Here is a 20,010-nt window from a genome sequence, read left to right as displayed (position 1 = left end):
ATATCCAAAACTTGCTTGCGAGAACTTCTTTCAAATAAAATCCTGACTGTTTTTCCTGCATCTGGTTGTTGGGGGATACACTTAACCCCTGTGTGAACCATAAACAAGCAATCAGCTCTAAAGACGCAACCAAGCCAACTTGGAATTTGGAATGATTGTGGGCATTACTTCCAGTCTGGTGATCTCCAGAGGCCAGCAAACAAAAAGAGCAAAGAGCTTCTAGACCTGGGACTCAACACCCACCCTTGCAGCTGAACCCTTGACTTCATGACTAATGGACAGCATGAGGTGAGGATAGCTAGCAACACCTCCACCATGATTGTTCTCAACACAGGAGCCCCACCAAGCTGTGTCCTCAGCTCTCTACATTCATGATTATGTGGCCAGATTCGGTTCTAAATCCACTAATAAGTTTTCAGATGACACAGCCAATCTTAAATAATGATGAGGGAATAACTCTTCAACTTCCACTTCAACTTTTCACTCTTCAACTTGACAATTTCAACTTCCTCGGAGTAAGCATCACCAATAGCTTGTCAGGGTCTAACTACCTAGATGCCATGGCCAAAAAATACAGCAGTGCCTCTTCTTCCTCAGGAGGCTATTAAAAATTGGCATGTCCCCATTAACCATCTCCAATTTTCATAGATGTAACTATAGAAAGCTTTCATTTTGACTTGTGGCAACTGCTCTAGTAGACACTATAAGAAACTGCAGAGTTCTGGACACAGCTCAGCACCCCATGGAACTCTGCCTCCGCTCCATGGACTCTGTCTACACTTTTTGCTAACTCATTGAAGCAGCAAACGTAATCAAAGGCCCCATCCTCTCTTCTCCTCTGCTCCCATGAAGCAGAGATAAAGAAGCCTAAAAGCATGTACCATCAAGATCAAGGACAGCTTCTATTCCACTGATATAAGACAATTGAATGGGTCATCTTGACTCTTGACTGCTCAATCTAAGTCATTGTAAACTTACATCTTAATGCCAGCTGCACTGCACTCTGTAACTGTAATGCTTTGTTCTGCATTCTTTTTCCCTTGAGGTTCTGATGTGATGAAGTGATCTGTACGGATGGCATGCAAGGCAAAGCTTTCCACTGCAGTACATGTGACAATAATAGACCAATTCAAATAAAACACGAAAACATATATATACTATATTGTTGCTTTTCTATTTGTTCTAATGAACATTACTGGCCTAAATTCCTTACTTGCCCCATTTTGATGCAACTGTGTAGACCATTTAGAGAGCAGAAGTTACTTTGGTGACTAGCAAGTCCCTCACTACTGATGATGTTAAACGATGACCTGCAGACTCTCCAAAACATGAGGCAAGATGTACTTGATGGGCTAGATGGTGGGTCGTATGAGGGGCTGTACACTCCTTTCACCATTTTCTATGACAAAGAGACTCCACGTTTGAATATGGTCCTAAATATTCCTCCATATTGATCAGTCAAGGACCAATGAATTGGTGAGGATGTAACAACTTCTCTTGGTGGTTTTATAACAGAATAGTATAACATACAAAGAGGCCTTTCAGTCCCCTTCTTCCCCTCCTCTCCCCATTCTTATTCTGGCTTCCATTCCAGTCCTGATGAAGGGTCTCATCCCAAGACATTGACTGTTTATTCTCTTCCTTAGGTACAGCCCGACTTGTTGAGTTCCTTCAGCATTTTGCATATGTTTCTCAAGGTTTCCAGCATCTGCAAAATCTTTTGTGCTTTTGACCTGCCAGTCTCTCTCCTCTACCTTTCAGTCCAGATTAAGGGCTTGACCTAAAATATCGACTGTCCACATCCCTCCATAGATATTTCCTAATCCATTCAGCTCCTTCAGCTGTTGCTCCAGATTCCAGCATCTGATCTCTCCTTGTCTCCATTTGGAAAATGTGGCCTGCCCAATAAATCTGGTTCATTGTGATCATACCCTTGGACGTTGGGTGCATTGGTCTGGGGGAAGGGCACTCTCATGTGTATTTTTCCTATCTTGCTACTTTTATCTGGAGGGCAGCATAGGATATATCTCTGCAGTGCTTTGAGGTTCCAGTTGTGGGATGGACTACTTACGACCAAAGGTAAAGATCACTTCTGCTCATTGCGTTGAGTTAAGGTCTTGATCTCTGAATAGTCTTTTCTTCAGATGACAAAAGTTACGCCGGTGCACAGGAACTGGTGGTGAACTTTGACACTGACATCTGCTGCTCCTGAAGGTCGGCACCCAATCACATGATCTACCCGCGTAAGCCAGAACACATGGAGGCCCACAAGCTTCCACCTGCAAAGCACTTCACAAGAGCCAAAATAAAGTTAAAAGCCACGGGGGGTGGGGGTGGAAATTGATTTAACTGCAAGAGACAGTGAACATGGGCAATAAATAAGCATGACTTGGTGTAATGTGCATCTTGGTGTCTGTAAGGATTTATGTTAGGGCTGTGACTATTCACTACTGTATTTGCTAAACAGGCCAGAAAACCCCATATCCAGTTTTGCCAACGGTATAAAGATCGGTGCAACAAACTTTGTAGAGAGAAGCATAAAAATTACTGAGATGTATTATTAGTTTGGGACTTTCTGAGTGACTTTAGTAATGTTGTTGGGATTTTACAAAGTTCATAATCACTTTTCTGATATTAGTTTTTAATGTTTCTGATGCTATGTGTAGAACATGCATAGTAGGCTACAATTAACACAGGTGTTTCTGTGGTTAGAAGGGAAAATTTAAACATGGACTCAATAACTTTTTTTTTGCACCTGCTAATTTGCCCAAGATATCACCCACAGATCCACGGGAGCTGTATCACCACTAAGAACTTATAAAACATGGTAAATGCTGCAAACTACTGGCAAGTCAGGCAGGAAGGTGTGCAGAGGAGAACCAGTTAACATCTAAGGTTGAAGGTTAGGAGCACTGACAGCAATTGTTGTTCCAAAATACCTTGTTGGAGTAGAATTAGAATCCAGTTTATTCTCACTTTCATTCTGCATGTTGTGAAATTTGTTATTTTACAGCACAATACAGTGCAATACATAAAATATACAATAAATTGCAATAAGAAAAAATATACATATAAAAGAAGCAGCGCAAATAGAGAGCAATAATAGTGGGATAGAGTGAATGGGTTCATGGGCTGTTCAGACATCTGATGGTGGGCAGAAAGAAGCTGCTCCTAAAGCATAGAGTATGTGACTTCAGGCTTGTGTACCTCCTCCCTGATGGTACCAGTGAAAAGATACAGATACAGGCAGAGAGTATTTAGTTCCTGAAGCCTGTTTGTCCTTCAGAGAGGTTATTATGTTATTATTAGGTTATTAGGTTATTATTTAGTTATTATTAGTACACTTAGTTGATAAAACTCCATCTAGCACTGATTAAGTTAATATTTACATGCAATAGGGTAGCAACTCTTGCCTAAACACGAACTTAAATCTGAGATGTATAATTCATAGTAACTAAATGTATCATCAGTTCTCAATAATATCTTGAAAAATTTGGTTAAAGTACCCTTTTTGCAGATTTTAGAGAACAATAACCATTTTTTTTGTTATTTCTCTCTATAACTTAAATATTTTAAGCCAGCAACAAATCTGGACAACACACAAAGGGGGTGGAGTGGAGTGACTCTGCAGGGCTTTTGGAGGGAAATGGACAGCTGACATTTTAGGTTAAGGCCCTTCACAAGGACCGGAAACAAGAGAGGTAAGATAGTCAGTATAAAGGTTGGGGAAGGGGTGGAGAAAGAACTGGCAGGTGATCTGAAGGGGAGGGGAGAGAGTGGAAGTGAACTGAGAAGATGGGAGGTGATAAGTGGAAGTAATAAATGCTGACGAAGATGGAATCTGAGAGAAGAGATTCCAATGGAATGAAGAGAAGGAAGGGTGGAAGGGAACCATTGGGAGGAATATGTAGGGGATGGGCAGAATGAGAAAACAGGAGGAGAAAGAGATGGGCTGATGGAGGCCAGTGGGATAAGACAAAGGGCGGCAGTAGGGAGAGGTTACTGAAAGTTAGAGAAATCAATGTTGATGCTATCGGGTTGGAGACCACCACAGCGGAATATAAGTTGCTGTTCCTCCAGTCTGTGTGTAGCATCAACTTGACAGTGGAGCAAGCCATAGACAGACATGCCAGTGTGTGAATGTGTGTGAGAAGTGGAATTCAAATGGCTGGCCACTCTGGATCCTGGCTGTTACAATGAATGGAGTGATGGTTCTCAACTATTTCTAGACAGGAAGATGGCAATGGCATCTTCAATGGCCCACAGGAAAGGGAGATTGGAGAATAAGCAACAGTCTTTAAGGACAGAAGGATCCTTTTTGAAGTTAATCTAATTGAATTGCCTCTCTTAATCAATACAGCTAATGAGAACTTGCAATAATCCTTGATACTTGAAGAATAAGAAAAATGAAAGACCTGCGCTTATCTGTGATCTTGGTATTGGTTTATTGTTTTTATATGTACAGCACAAAGCTTTTGCTTGCCTGTCATCCAAACGGATCGTGCCGTACATAAGTACAAACCCCATTTCCAGAAAAGCTGGGATATTTTCCAAAATGCAATAAAAACAAAAATCTGTGATATGTTAATTCACGTGAACCTTTATTTAACTGACAAAAGTACAAAGAAAAGATTTTCAATAGTCTTACTGACCAACTTAATTGTATTTTGTAAATATACACAAATTTAGAATTTGATGGCTGCAACACACTCAACAAAAGTTGGGACAGAGTTAAAATAAGATTGAAAAGTGCACAGAATATTCAACTAACACTGGTTTGGAAGACTCTACGTTAAGCAGGCTAATTGGTAGCAGGTGAAGTATCAAGACTGGGTATAAAAGTAGCACCCATCAAAGGCTCAGTCTTTGCAAGCAAGGATGGGTCGTGGGTCACCCCTTTGTGCCAAAATTCGTGAGAGAATTGTTAGTCAGTTCAAAAGGAACATTTCCCAATGCAAGATTGCAGAGCATTTAGGCACATAATATTGTGAAAAGATTCAGAGACATCTCAGTGCGTAAAGGGCAAGGTCGGAACCACTGTCGAATGCATGTGATCTTCGAGCCCTCAGGCGGCACTGACTAAGAAACCGTCATGCTACTGTGACAATTATAGCCACCTGGGCTCGGGAGTACTTCGGAAAACAATTGTCACTTAACACAGTCTGTCGCTGCATCCCGAAATGCAACTTGAAACAGTGTTACGCAAGGAGGAAGCCATACATCAACTCTATGCATAAACGCTGGTGAGTTCTCTGGGCTTGAGTTCATCTCAGATGGACTGAAATACTGTGGAACTGTGCGCTGTGGTCAGATGAGTCCACATTTCAGCTAGTTTTCGGAAAAAACGGGCGTCGAGTTCTCCGTCTGGTCAAAGATGAAAACGATCATCCTGATTGTTATCAACGAAAGGTGCAAAAGCCAGCATCTGTGATGGTATGGGGGTGCATCGGTGCCCATGGCATGGTGAGTTGTATGTATGTGAAGGCACCATTGACTGAGGCATATATTAGGATTTTAGAAAGACATTATGTTGCCATCAAGGTGACGTCTCTTCCCAGGACGTCCATGCTCATTTCAGCAGGACAATGCCAGACCATATTCTGCACGGGCTACAACAGTGTGGCTTTGTAGACACAGAGTGTGTGTGCTTGACTGGCCTGCTACCAGTCCAGATCTATCTCCTATTGAAAATGTATGGCGCATCACGAAGAGGAGAATCAGACAACGGAGACCACGGACTGTTGAGCAGCCAATGTCTTATATCAACCAAGAATGGATAAAATTTCCAATTGCAAGTCTACTACAATTAGTATCCTCAGTTCCAAAATGATTAAAAAGTGTTATTAAAAGGACAGGTGATGTAACACAATGGTAAACATGCCTCTGGCCCAACTTTTGTTGATTGCGTTGCAGCCATCAAATTCTAAATTTGTGTATGTTTACAAAATACAATTAAGTTGGTCAGTAAAACTACTGAAAATCTTTTCTTTGTACTTTTGTCAGTTAAATAAAAGTTCATGTGAATTAACATATCAGAAATTTTTGTTTTTATTGCATTTTGGAAAATATCCCAACTTTTCTGGAAATGGGGTTTGTACATCAAGTTAGTAACTTACGAATCTTCCACTATCACCCTCTGACTCCTGCCACCAAGCAAATACTCTATCCATTTTGCTAGCTCACCCTCAATCCCATGTGATCTAACTTTGTGGACTACCTTGTCACATGGGACCCTTTGCTAAATGTTTACCACCCTTTTCTTGTCAATCCTCTTGGCTACCTCATCAAAAATCTCAATCCATTTCATGAGACACAACGTCTAACACGAAAATCCATGCTCATTATTTTTAACTTGTCCTTGACTTCCCAAATGCGAATAAATCCTGTACTTCAGGACGACTTCCCCTCCCCCAAATTTTCCCACCACTGAAGTTAGGCTCATCATTCTGTAGTTCCCTGTCCTTGCAGCTCTTAAATAAAAGAACGTTAGTCACTTTACAGTCTTCTGATACCTCATTTGTGGCTAATAAAGATACACACTTCTGCCTGGGCCCTGGAAAATTCATCCTGTGCTTACTATATTGTCCTGGACACATTTGATCAGGCCCCAGGGATTTCTTCACCTTTATGTCACTCAAGACAACTAAAACCTCCTCTTTCATAATGTTGACATATTTTTGTACAGTTCGTGCATGTTGATGGGAGTGATTTCTCTCATTTCGAAATTGGTTTTCAGCTGTCATTTGATTCAGAATTGTAATGTACGCATATTAAAAATTAAAGAAAATGTGCAATTGTGGTTGAGTTTGAATGCCCACGCAACGTAGTGGGAGGAAAATAAATGCAGATTTGCCAGTATAGAGGAGAAGAATTCATCCATCTCCATACAGACAACAACACCGATCCCAAAAGGGACCTATTCTCTCCCTAGTTTTCTTTCCGCTCTTTATATACTTGAAAAAAAAATTAGGCAGTTCCCTTTACCTTGTCTGCCAAGGATATTTCATGATTTCTTTTTGCTCTCCTGATTTCTTTCTTAAATGTACTCCTACATTCCTCATACCCCTGAAAGTTATTTCCTTGATCCCAGCTGACATATCACCCCTTCTTTTTCCTGATCTGGGCCTTGATGTAACTTGTCATCCAGGCTTCCCTAATCCTGCTAGCCTTGTCTTTCATTCTAACAAGGAACATTTTAGTCCTGAGCTCTCCCTGATCTCAATTTTAAAAGTCCACCACTTGCTGATGTCCCTTTACCAGCTAACAGGTTCTCCCAATCAATGTTTTGCAAGTTCATGTCTAATGCAATCAAAATTTGCCTTGCCCCAATTTTGAACACCAAGTTCAGTTCACTTTTTGTTCAGACTTACCATTTCTCTTTGCCCTCTGCTCTTTCTTTCTCTGTCTCTTCCAAAACTCCATTTTGTACCTTCTTGCTGAGGCGACACATGGATGTACATTTCTGGTCGGCCTGTAACAGAAGAGGTTTTGTTGAACTGGAAAAGAGTGCAGAGAGGATTTACATGAGTGCTGCAAGGATTCAAGGGCCCGAGTTATAATGAAAATTTGGACAGATTAAGATTTTGTTCTTTATTACAGAGAATATTACATTCTTATTATAATTCCTTATATCCTTTATTCTATGGAATGTAGAAGATTATGGATGACTCTATAGAAATATATGCAATCATGAGAGGTAGATATGGGGAGAATAGACATAAAAACTAAAGGGCCTGAGTTTGTGAGAGGTGGAAAATATAAAAGGGAGCTGAGGGACAACCTCTTCATGTGTATGTATTGAATAAGATGTAAGTGGCTGAGGCAGGTTCAACAGCATAATTTAAAAGATACTTGGATCAGCAGAAGGATAACCGAGGCTTTATGAGACATCGATCAGACCTCACTTGGAACATGATGTGCATTTTTGGGCCCCTTAGCTGAGAAGAGATAGAACATAGAACATAGAATAGTACAGCACAGTACAGGCCCTTCAGCCCACAATGTTGTGCCGACCCTTAAACCCTGCCTCTCATATAACCCTCCACCTTAAATTCCTCTATATACCTGTCTAGTAATCTCTTAAATTTCACTAGTGTATCTGCCTCCACCACTGATTCAGTCAGTGCATTCCACGCACCAACCACTCTGAGTAAAAAACCTTCCTCTAATATCCCCCTTGAACTTCCCACCCCTTACCTTAAAGCCATGTCCTCTTGTAGTGAGCAGTGGTGCCCTGGGGAAGAGGTGCTGGCTGTCCACCCTATCTATTCCTCTTAATATCTTGTATACCTCTATCATGTCTCCTCTCATCCTTCTCTCTAGAGAGTAAAGCCCTAGCTCCCTTAATCTCTGATCATAATGCACACTCTTTAAACCAGCCTGTATCCTAGTAAATCTCCTCTATACCCTTTCCAATGCTTCCACATCCTTCCTATAGTGAGGCAACCAGAACTAGACATAGTACTCCAAATGTGGCCTAACCAGAATTTTATAGAGCTTCATCATTACCTTGCGACTCTTAATTCTAATTCCTTGACTTATGAAAGCTAACACCCCATAAGCTTTCTTAACTACCCTATCTACCTGTGAGGCGACTTTCACGGATCTGTGGACATGTACCCCCAGATCCTTCTGCTCCTCCACACTCCCAAGTATCCTGCCATTTACTTTGTACTCTGCCTTGGAGCCTGTCCTTCCAAAGTGTACCACTTCACATTTCTGCAGGTTGAACTCCTTCTGCCACTTCTCAGCCCACTTCTGCATCCTATCAATGTCTCTCTGCAATCTTCTTTGATCCTCTACACTATCCATAACACCATCAACCTTTATGTCATCTGCAAACTTGCCAACCCACCCTTCTACACCCACATCCAGGTTGTTAATAAAATCACAAAAAGTAGAGGTCCCAGAACCGATCCTTGTGGGACACCACTAGGAACAACCCTCCAATCCGAATGTACTCTCTCCACCGTGACCCTCTGCTTTCTGCAGGCAAGCCAATTCTGAATCCACCTGGCCAAACATCCCTGGATCCCATGCCTTCTGACTTTCTGAAAAAGCCTACTGTGTGGAACCTTGTCAAATGCCTCTGCTGGCATTGGAGAGAGTTCAGAGGAGGACCCTGGGAATGAAAGGGTTAATGTATGAGGAGCATTTGATGGCTCTGGCCCTTTACTCACCGGATTTGAGAAGAATGAGGGGGGAACTATTTGAAACTTATCAAATATTGAAAGGTCGAGTTAGAGTGGATGTGGATAGGATGATTCCTATAGTGGGGGAGTCCAGGACCAGAGGGTGCAGTTCAAAACAGAGGGGCGACCATTTAGCACAGAGATGAGGAAGAATTTCTTCAGCCAGAGGGTGGAGATCTGTGGTTTTCATCACCACACATGGTTATGGAAGCGAAGTCATTGGGTATACTTAAAGAGGAGGTTGATAGGTTCTTGATTATTAGTAAAGGTTAAAGATTACAGGCAGAAGGCAGGTGAATGGGGTTGAGAGGGATAATAAATCAGCCATGATGGAATGGCAGAGCAGAATCAATGGGCCAAATGGCTGAATTCTACTCCTATATCTTGTGGCCTCATTGCCTTTATGATAGGAGGGGTTGAGAGGGATTTGGGTCAAATGCAGATGATGCACCATCAATAACTCTCCGAGACGTGAGGCGAGATATTGGCTTTTATTGACTGGAAGAAAGAACAAGCAGCAATTGACCACCATGCTACATCCTGGAGACTGAGAGGCAAGGCTCAGGCCCCAATCGCCTTTATACTGGGGTCTGTGGGAGGAGCCGCAGGAGCAGTCAGTGGGGGGGGGGGGGGGGGCGTGTCCAGACAGGTATGTGTAGTTCACCACAGCAGGTAAACAGGACTTGGTGGCTAACATAGTTAGCATGGGCTGAAAAGCCTGTTCTCATGTTGTAATCCATGCTGCGTTATCCTATGACTAGATATTCCTACAGGTGAGCACTAACCCACTACTCTCCTTCGTTTACCTCTGCACAGTCTGCTCCCTCAGGTAGAGAGCACTCCTGTTCAGGCTGACCATCAGAACTAATAATCTGATTTTCCAGCTTACTCTATGTGCCTCATCCAGAAACAAACCTTTATTTGGAAAACATTACCATGGTTACATCCTTTATCCACAGCCTCTGGCTACTGCTCATTTCTAAGTGACTTGTTTGATGTGGTTAGGAAGGATATACTGTATTTCTGCAATATTAATATTTTACGACATAAACACTATACATTCATCCCTTCCACACTAGATCCCTTCACTTTCACCAGAGTCTCCGCACTTGTTTATGTTTCAGCTTTAACCAGACGCATGGTTCTATTGCCAGGGAGCACATCTGCTTGATGTGCTGAATAGGATCCTTGCATGCTGTGACAATACTCAGCTTTACCTGCACTGAGATATAGATTATGATAGTATATAGAACATGGAACGTAGAACAGTACAGTTCAGGAACAGGCCATTCAGCCCACATTGTTGTGCTGAACCAGCTAAAAAGCAAATCAAAAACACCCAAACACTAATCCCTCCTACCTCCATCTTCCTTACATCCTTGTGCCTATCCGAACGTTTCTTAAACGCCTGTCATGTGTTTGCCTCTGCCACCAGACCAGGCAGCGCACTCCAGACTTCCACAACTCTCTGAGTAAAAACTTACCCCTCATGCCCCACCCTTGAACCTACCCCCTCTCTGCGCGTCTACGTGCTACAGTTGCACTGTGTGTTACCTGTGTGCGCATTCCCAAAACACTGACCTTGGCCCTTGGCTATGATGCCTGTTCTGTCAAAAATAGCCTGCCACCACCTAATCACGGAGAAATGATGAGACACAGACAGAATGCCATTTGAATAAGGTACAGCTTGAGGGTGGGGGGATCGGCAGCCAGGGTCACACAGCTGTTTCTATTATTATTCTGCTGCAAGCGCTAGAGGCAACTGTCACGTTTGAATGTCCACAATGCTGTTTCACGTCTACACTTCCTATCTGCGTACAGATATAACCTAGAACCACTCTGTCACGCTGGAAGAAGACCATCCTGTCAGTCGCTTGGCCCCTCTGTTTGCAGTGAAGCACACCAAGTTCTGTAGAATTGTAAAACATGGAAATGTGCCATCTGGCACTGGAGGCTCCCTGGTGTTTATGTGCAACATGAGCATCCTCCCATTGTTCTTCAGCCCATTAAGGGCTTCTCTTTAAATGGCACATGTAGTTCAATATGACTGGAGAACAAATCTACAACTAATCATCCTCAAAAACACCACGATTAAATATTGTTGATGAGCCACTCCTTAAATTCCAATCTGAGTTTTGTATATTGGACAGGAAATGTTGGTTTCCTGTTTCCATTAGCTTTAATATGGAAAATGCGTATGAAACAACATTTTCTCTTTTGATTTGGGCACGAATGAAGACTTCCTCCAGACATAATGTACCTTTGAAGGAAAATTCACCCAGACTAGGGATTTTATTGCCAGAGGCAGCGATCCATTTGTTATTGAGGTCTCTTTGGAATCTTGCCTTTGGGATAGTCTGTGGTTTGTCCTCCAAGATAGACCCAACCTCAGACAGTTTAAAGTATTGTCTTCTAATTATGGCAAATTGATAAACTGGTGTATGACTGTCACATGTGACAAGGTACAGTGAAAACTTCGATTTGCATTGCCATCCAGACAGATAACTCCATCACATCAGAACATGAAGGTAGTTCAAGGGAAAAGCAACAACTGAATTTAGAGAGTAGTTTTACAGTCACAGAGAAAGTGCAGTACAGGCAAATAGTAAAGGCTGATTTATACCTGTGCGTTGCATCTATGCCATAGCTACCGCGTACCCTACGCCATACCTATGCCGTAGGGTGACATGCACCTCCCCAAAGAAGTAACTCATGCGTTGCGGTGATGCAGACCGTAACAACTGTGATTGGTCCGCTTGGTAGCATTGCATTTCCAGTTGCTTCTTCTCCGCCATGTCTGTACACCGATGCAAAATATATGAACCAAATTGTCAAATCTACCTGCTGACATGCAAAAATGTTTGAAATGCATTTCCTCGTCCATGTCTCTCATGAAGAAACTCAACACAGTGGCATAGAAAGCCCACCGCCAACTAGCGTTTTGGCGCACACCAACGCATGCTCGCTACAGCATAGAGCCTACGCAGAAGTGAAAATCAGGGTTATGGCGTAGCCCGTACACACAAGTATAAATCAGCCTTAAGGCAAGTGGTTATGCAGATGCTTGAAATCTTTAGCAACACATAAAAAGTGCTGAAGGACAATCAGGTACAAGGCCATGACGAGGTAGATTGTGAAGTGAGAGGTCCATTCAATAGTCTTATCACACTGGGATAAAGCAGTCCTTGAGCCTTCTGGTGCATATGGAGAGAAAGCAAGTTGATGTGGCATTATTGCAGAACTTCAGCAGTTAGTGAACCCCACCCTCCCTCCAGAATATAGAACATAGACCAATACAGCACAGGAACAGGCCCTTTGTGAGAGTTTCCTGTGTGAACTTTGACTGCTCGGCTTCCTGCATTGTGATTCCATTTCAAGCCTGTGTGCCTATGGTGCACCGAGTTCATCTTAAGTGTCTTTTAAGTCCTTTTAATTCCTTAGAAGCACAAGTGCTGAACCCATCAGACAGCAGGACAATTACTAACCGGGAGAGCCTTTATCACCTTTGTCTCTGACGTAATCTTCAAAATATTATTCTCACCTGCCAGCTCATTACTCACATCCTTTGAACATGATGTTTGAATGAAAAGCCCTCACTGACTTCAATTATTACCTCTTCTTCTCACTACATGAAAGCATACCCAAGGAGCAGAACACCAAATAGCCTCTTCTTTGGAGGTTGCAAAGAGAAACACAATTCAATGATTTTCTCTTAGAAAGTCTGAGCTGAAAGCCATCTGGCCAGATCTAGTAAGAACTAAATGTTTTCCAAATGATTCCATCTACTGGAGCCAAAAGCTTACCGATAGATAAGAAATTAGGAAGGATCAGTATCTCCTCAGTACTGCAGAATGATACAGTGTGGAACTGGGCCCTTCATCCCTTTGAGTACACACTGACCATCAGGCGTCATGCTGGAGGAGGAACTCAGCAGGCCAGGCAACATCTATGGAAAAACGTAGTCGACATTTCAGCCTGAAACGTTGACTGTGCTTTTATTCCATCGATGCTGCCTGGCCCGCTGAGTTCCTCCAGCATTTTGTGTGTGTTGCTTGGATTTCCAGCATCTGCCCATTTTCTCTTGTTTGAAGCTTCCATGTAAACTGATTCTACATTAATCCAACTTTATTCTTCTTCACACCCTCACCAATATCTTCCAAATCCTACCTCTCACCTACACACCTGGGGCAATTTACAGTGGCCAGTTAACTATTAACCATCATGTCTTTGGAATCAGGAAGGAATCTGCACTGATTAACCACCATCACTCATGTCAAGAAAGAAACTGTGTACCTTCCCTCATCTCACTGAGGTTAGGAAGGACACTCTGTGGCATTTGCACAATCTACAATGGCAATACAGGGAACACCGGAGGTCAGGATTGAACTTGGGATCCTGGAACTCTGAGGCAGTGGCTCTACCAAGTGAGCCAAAGGACCACCTCATTTCTGAATACTTATTTCATGTTACACTTCATATTTTCTTTCGTTGGATCCGAGTGATCCCACTAGCTGTTGGCTTGGCTCATATGAATAATTTGGAGAATTGTGTGCAGTTTTGGTCACCTATCTACAGCAACAGATGTAAATAAGATTGAAAGAATACAGAGAAAATTTACAAGGATGTTGCTGGGACTGGAAGACCTGAGTTATAGTTGAAGTTAGAAATTTACATACACTTAGGTTGAAGTCATTAAAACTCATTGTTTAACCACTTCACAGATTTCATATTTGCAAACTATAGTTTTACAAGACGTTGAGGACCTCTACTTTGTGCATGACACGAGTAATTTTTCCAACAATTGTTTACAGATTATTTCACTTTTAATTGACTATATCATAATTCCAGTGGGTCAGAATTTTACAAACAAAATCAAAAGAAATCTGCCAAGACCTCAGAAAAAAAAATTATGGACCTCCACAATTCTGGTTCATCCTTGGGAGCAATTTCCAAATGCCTGAAGGTACCACGTTCATCTGTACAAACAATAGTACACAAGGATAAACACCACGGGACCACACAACCATCATATTGCTCAGGAAGGAGACACATTTAGTCTCCTAGAGATGAATGCACTTTGGAGCGAAAAGTGCAAGTCAATCCCAGAACAACAGCAAAGGACCTTGTGAAGATGCTGGAGGAAACAGGTAGACAAGTATGTATATCCACAGTAAAATGAGTCCTATATCAACATAACCTGATAGGCTGCTCAGCAAGGAAGAAGCCACTGCTCCAAACTGCCCTAAAAAAGCCAGACTACAGTTCGCAAATGCACATGGGGACAAAGATCTTACCTTTTGGAGAAATGTCCTCTGGTCCAATGAAACAAAAATTGAACTGTTTGGCCATAATGACCATCGTTATGTTTGGAGGAAAAAGGGTGAGGCTTGCAAGCTGAAGAACACCATCCCAACCGTGAAGCACGGGGGTGGCAGCATCATGTTGTGGGGGTACTTTGCTGTAGGAGGGACTGGTGCACTTCACAAAATTGATGGCATCACGAGGAAAGAAAATTATGTGGATATATTGAACCCACATCTCAAGACATCAGCCAGTAAGTTAAAGCTTGGTCGCAAATACATCTTCCAAAAGGACAATGACCCCAACCATACCTCCAAAGTTGCTTAAGGACAACAAAGTCAAGGTATTGGAGTGGCATCACAAAGCCCTGACCTCAATCCAATGGAAAATTTGTGGGCAGAACTGAAAAAGTGTGTGCGAGCAAGGAGGCCTACAAACCTGACTCAGTTACACCAGTTCTGTCTGGAGAAATGGAACAAAATTCCAACAACTTCTTTTGAGAAGCTTGTGGAAGGCTACCCAAAACGTTTGACCCAAGTTAATCAATTTAAAGGCAATGCTACCAAATACTAACAATGTGTATGTAAACTTCTAACCCACCGGGAATGTGATGAAAGAAATAAAAGCTGAAATAAATCATTCTCTCTACTATTATTCTGACATTTCACATTCTTAAAATAAAATTCTGATCCTAACTGACCTAAGACAGGGAATGTTTTCTAGGAGTAAATGTCAGGAATTGTGAAAAACTGAGTTTAAATGTATTTGGCTAAGGTGTATGTAAACTTCTGACTTCAACTGTATATGGAAAGTTTAAATACATTGGAATTTTATTTCCTAGAAAGTAGAAGATTGAGGGGAGATTTGATAGAGGTATACAAAATTATGAGGGGTATAGATAGGGTAAATGCAAACAGGCTTTATCCATAGGGGTTGAGTGAGACTACAACTAGAGGTCATGGGTTAGGGGTGAAAGGTGAAATATTTAAGGGAAACATGAGAGGAAACTTCTTCACTCAGAGAATGGTGAGATTGTGGAACGAATTGCTAGCACAAGTGGTGCATCTGAGCTCGATTTCAACATTTAACAAAAGTTTGGACAGGCACGTGAATGTGAAGGGTATGGTGGGATATAGTCTGGGTACAGGTTGATGGGATAGGCAGTTTAACTGGTTCAGTATGGATTAGATGGGCTGAAGGGCCTGTTTCTGTGCTGTACTTTTCAATGACTCCATGATTCTATGACTTTAAAGAAGCAGATGCTTAAATTCTGAAATAAAGACAGAAAATGCTGAGAGTACTTAGCAACTTTGGCACTGTCCTTAAATATTAATACTGTTTCTGTCTCCACGGGCACTGCCTTACCTGCAGGGTATTGCAGCATTTTCTGCATTTATAAACTTGACTCAGTTGTGAACTATCAATTGAGGCAGAGGATTGGGGAATTAAATTAACAAGGCATGAACAATAATGCACTCGAGTGTAATGCCAAGCAGTCAGTGCATCATCAGAGATACAAACATCTGGAAGGGAATTTAGTTAATAGCAGTTTGAAAAACCTGCAGCTACCAGGCACACTTCATAAACAATTTGTCCCAGGACACTTTACAGATGTATTACGAATATAATTTGAAATTGAAACATATAAGGTGATTTTAAGATGGGCAACCTCTATAATAATAATGATAATATAACAATAATAAAAATAACAACAATAATGAAAGCAGTAAAAATGAGTCTGTCTGAGGGCTCTGTCTGTAAGAGTTGACCATGGATGCTGCGTCCTATCTGTCGAGTCACGCCAGCCTGGAGAGCAAGCCGCTGCCCATGCAGCAGGCTCCCCCTCTCCACGCATCCGATGAGCCCAAAGGAACAGCAGAGACCGATACTGTTTGGTACCAGCAGCGTTGCAGGAGTTGCCAGTCAGCGTTGAGCTCAATGCAGGACTGCCTTAGGGACCCTGGCTCTGGATTTTTCCCAAACCCTTCCCCATGAGTGGATATAACCACAAGGCAGCAGAGACTTGAAATCAGTTTTCCTTCTTCTGGATGAGCTGCCAATCACAGCTGACGAGATCCATCTGCCCAAAGTGACCGGTTTTAAACCAGCAGTAACCTGTCCTTGCCCCTTCTCCTGTCAGTGGAAACAGTACCACTGGGCTTAGTAGCTAAGCCACATGTGAAGGATTAGTTGTCAGAGCTATTTGAGGCACATGCCATTGGGGGCATTTAATAGGTAGTGAGAGATTGTCCCCATTACCACCCCCAGCTATAACAACCTTAAGGAACTAGCAATAATAATGAAAATTCATAATCAAAGAACAAAAAATTCAAGACAATAACTGCAGAAAATGCCAAGAGAAACCAGGATCCTGGAGTGACTTAACTCAATCTGATTACTTACACAGGCACAATAAAGGGGCAAACACTATTCACCAAACACCACTGGGGCGCTCCTCTGTTTTTGTGGTTGTTTGTGAAGAAAAAGAATTTCAGGATGTTTATTGTATACATTTCTCTGGCATTAAATTTACCTATTGAACCTATTGAACTATTCACCAAAATATTACTTTAAAATACAAACATAAAAGACAATATACCTTACTATAAATGCAGGCCTGATCCAGTTTTAGAGTACCACAAATTATATTATGACTGATCCATTATTACACATAGGACAATCCATAATAACTGCCCAGATATAATATTACAGGATAAACAGACAGCTTAATTAATAGATATAGCCATTCTAAACACACATAAAGCACAGAAATCAATAAGAGAAAAACTCCAGAATTATGCTGAATTAAAAGAGGAAATTGAAAGACTTTGGAACATGATCAGGGTATACATTGTCCCACTCATAATATCTACAACTGGTCTTATCCCAAAGTCACTACACAATAGCATCAAACAACTAGGCCTACACAGCAATATTTATATAAATCTCCAGGAAGCTTCAATATGAAACATTAATAGAATAGGCTGGAAGTTCCTGGCAATGGAGAAATGAGAGAGGTTGGCTATGCCTGTACCTCAGGTTTTACTGAGAAAAAGTAATAATAATAATAATAATAATAATTATTATTATTATTATTATTATTATTATTATTATTATTATTATTACAGTAGATCAAGGACAGTAAGAAAAACATGATACAAACAGACAGAATCAACATGGCTTAATGAAAGGGCAATTACATTTGATAAATTGGCTAGAATATTTTAATGATAATACCAACCGGGTAGATAAAGGGGGATCAGTGGATTTAGCACATTTGGATTGTCAGAAGGCATATGAGAGGATACTACAAACGATTAGGGCACACGGGGTTGGGGATAATAGTCACCTTGGACAGGGGTCTGCTAATAGTAAGCAGACAGCTTTGGAGAAAGGGATCCTTTCCAGGCTGGCAAACAGCAACTAGTGTGCTACCTCAAGGTTCAGTGCTCCCACTTCAACTATTTACGTACTGGGATTAACGAGCTCAAAGATTTTGGGGACACACACAGGAAAATATCCTTCTGTTACCTCCTTGTTATCATGTGCCATGTTTCCAGTGAACATCAATGATCCTCTCACAGCATTCGACATAGAGGATTCAACCCCTCAATAATGTCATTATGTTCAAATGTTTTTTATTATTTAGGGGTAACAGGTCCCCCCCCAACCCAATAAGCCCGCACTGCCCAATTACATCCATGTGACCAATTACCCTGCTAATCTACTGCAAAATCAGGGTTCGATTCCCGCTTCTGCCTGTAACGTGTTTGTGTGTTCTCCCCGTGACGGGCTGGGTTTCCTCTGTGTCCTCCGGTTTCCTCCCACATTCCAAAGGTTAGAGTTAGTGAGTTGAGAATCTGCTATGTTGGTACGAGAAGCGCGGCCCCCTGCACAATCCTCGCTGATCTGATTTGGTGAAAATGACACATTTCACTGAACCTTTCAATGTACATGTGGCAAGTAGAGTTCACCTTTAGAAAATCTTTAGAACCTGTACATCTTTGGAATGAGGGAGGAAATAGCAGCACCCGGAGGAAAACCAAGCAGAAATGGGGAGAGCATACATACTCTTACAGACAAGGGCAGAATTGAATCCAGTTCACCAGCGATGTAATTGTGTTACACTCATTGCTACACACTGTCATTCCTTTCTTAGGCACTAATTAAAAAAAAAATACATCAGCACCAAATGTGATACAGATGTTCCATTTGCCTCCATAGTTGTCACTTCAAAGGTGCTTGGCGATATGATTCAAATACGTACACCTTTATATGTTGATGTCTGCAGTCTACAGAACCATGAAGGAATAAAGTAATATCACTCCTCAACAACTAATGAAGTATCTGAGAAGATAAGGAAAAAGAACAATGGTGTCTTGAGCAAAATCAATTAGAGATATTAAGAGTGTTTCGCAAGTATTATGTCAGTACAAATAAAGCAACGATAAGCAGTACTTCACAGTGGCCAAACTTTTTCATTCCGATTCCTATTCCCATTCCAACATGTTCCATGGCTTCTTCTTGTGGCAAGATGAGGTTACCCTCAGGGTGGAGGAACAACACCTTATATTCGGTCTGTGTAGCCTCCAACCTGATGGCATGAATATCGATTTCTCCTCCCGGTTAAAAAAAAATCCTACCCCTCCCCTATTCTTCTAATCCCCACTCTGGCCTGTTACCTTTTTCTCAGCAGCCTATCACCTCCCCCAGGATTCACTCCTCCTCCTATGGTCTATTCTCCTCTCCTATCAGATTCCTTCCTCTCCAGCCCTTTACCTTTCCCACCCCCCTGGCTTCACCCATCACCTTCTAGCTATCCTCCTTCCCCCTCCCCCAACCTTTATATTGTTCCCCTTCCTTTTCTGTCCAGAGGAAGTCTCTCGGCCTGAAACGTCAACTGTTTATTCATTTCCATAGATGCTGCCTGGCTTGCTGAGTTCCTCCAGTATTTTAGTGCTTGTCGATAAGAGTCACAGTCATTATTTAACTGTGAGGATTGTACAGTTTTAGTGATCAACAGAGGCATTTTGTGAGGAGTTTTCATTAGTCTTCACTAAACCAAAGAGGCGAGAACAAAATCAACAATATCGTGATTTCATGGAGTTAGTAGAGTTGCTGCTTTGCAGTCCAGAGGCCCAGGTTCAACCCTGATCTGTCGAGTGTTGTTTACGTGGAGTTTGCATGTTCTCCATGTGCGGGTTTCCTCTGGGTGTTCTAGCTTCCTCCCATATCCCTAAGATATCTAAGCTGGTAGATTTAACAGACCCCTACTAATTGTTGGTGAGTGGTAGAATCTGGTGGCTGAAAACTTGGATGAAAACCCATTATTGTAAATGGGTGGTTGGTAGTATGGACCAGGTGGGCTGAAGGGCCCATGCTCTATCTCTCTAGAACACCAGGATAAACAAGAGAGACATTTTACATCTGATACTGAATGTGAAGAAAGACAATGCATGGATCTGAGGGAAAAAGTTACTGGGGTCTCATGAGCAATAATATTTTAGGCTCTTTTCAA

At 41.9% G+C, this 20,010-nt stretch overlaps 1 protein-coding gene across 1 annotated transcript in view; it reads right to left on the bottom strand.

The window, feature by feature from the left end:
• Positions 1-20,010, bottom strand: part of mrpl33 (mitochondrial ribosomal protein L33) — a 106,278-nt gene that overhangs the window by 69,892 nt on the left and 16,376 nt on the right. The window contains exon 2 of the mRNA XM_059982825.1: positions 7,371-7,471. Coding sequence (XP_059838808.1) covers positions 7,371-7,422 — 52 coding nt within the window. The 5' untranslated portion in view covers positions 7,423-7,471. The remainder of the gene's footprint in view (positions 1-7,370; positions 7,472-20,010) is intronic.

This window comes from Hypanus sabinus, chromosome 10 (genome assembly GCF_030144855.1).
Source record: "Hypanus sabinus isolate sHypSab1 chromosome 10, sHypSab1.hap1, whole genome shotgun sequence".
In the NCBI taxonomy this organism is placed as follows: domain Eukaryota; kingdom Metazoa; phylum Chordata; class Chondrichthyes; order Myliobatiformes; family Dasyatidae; genus Hypanus; species Hypanus sabinus.
Note: the sequence above shows the minus strand (reverse complement) of the source record. Positions and strands in the feature narration are given on the sequence as shown.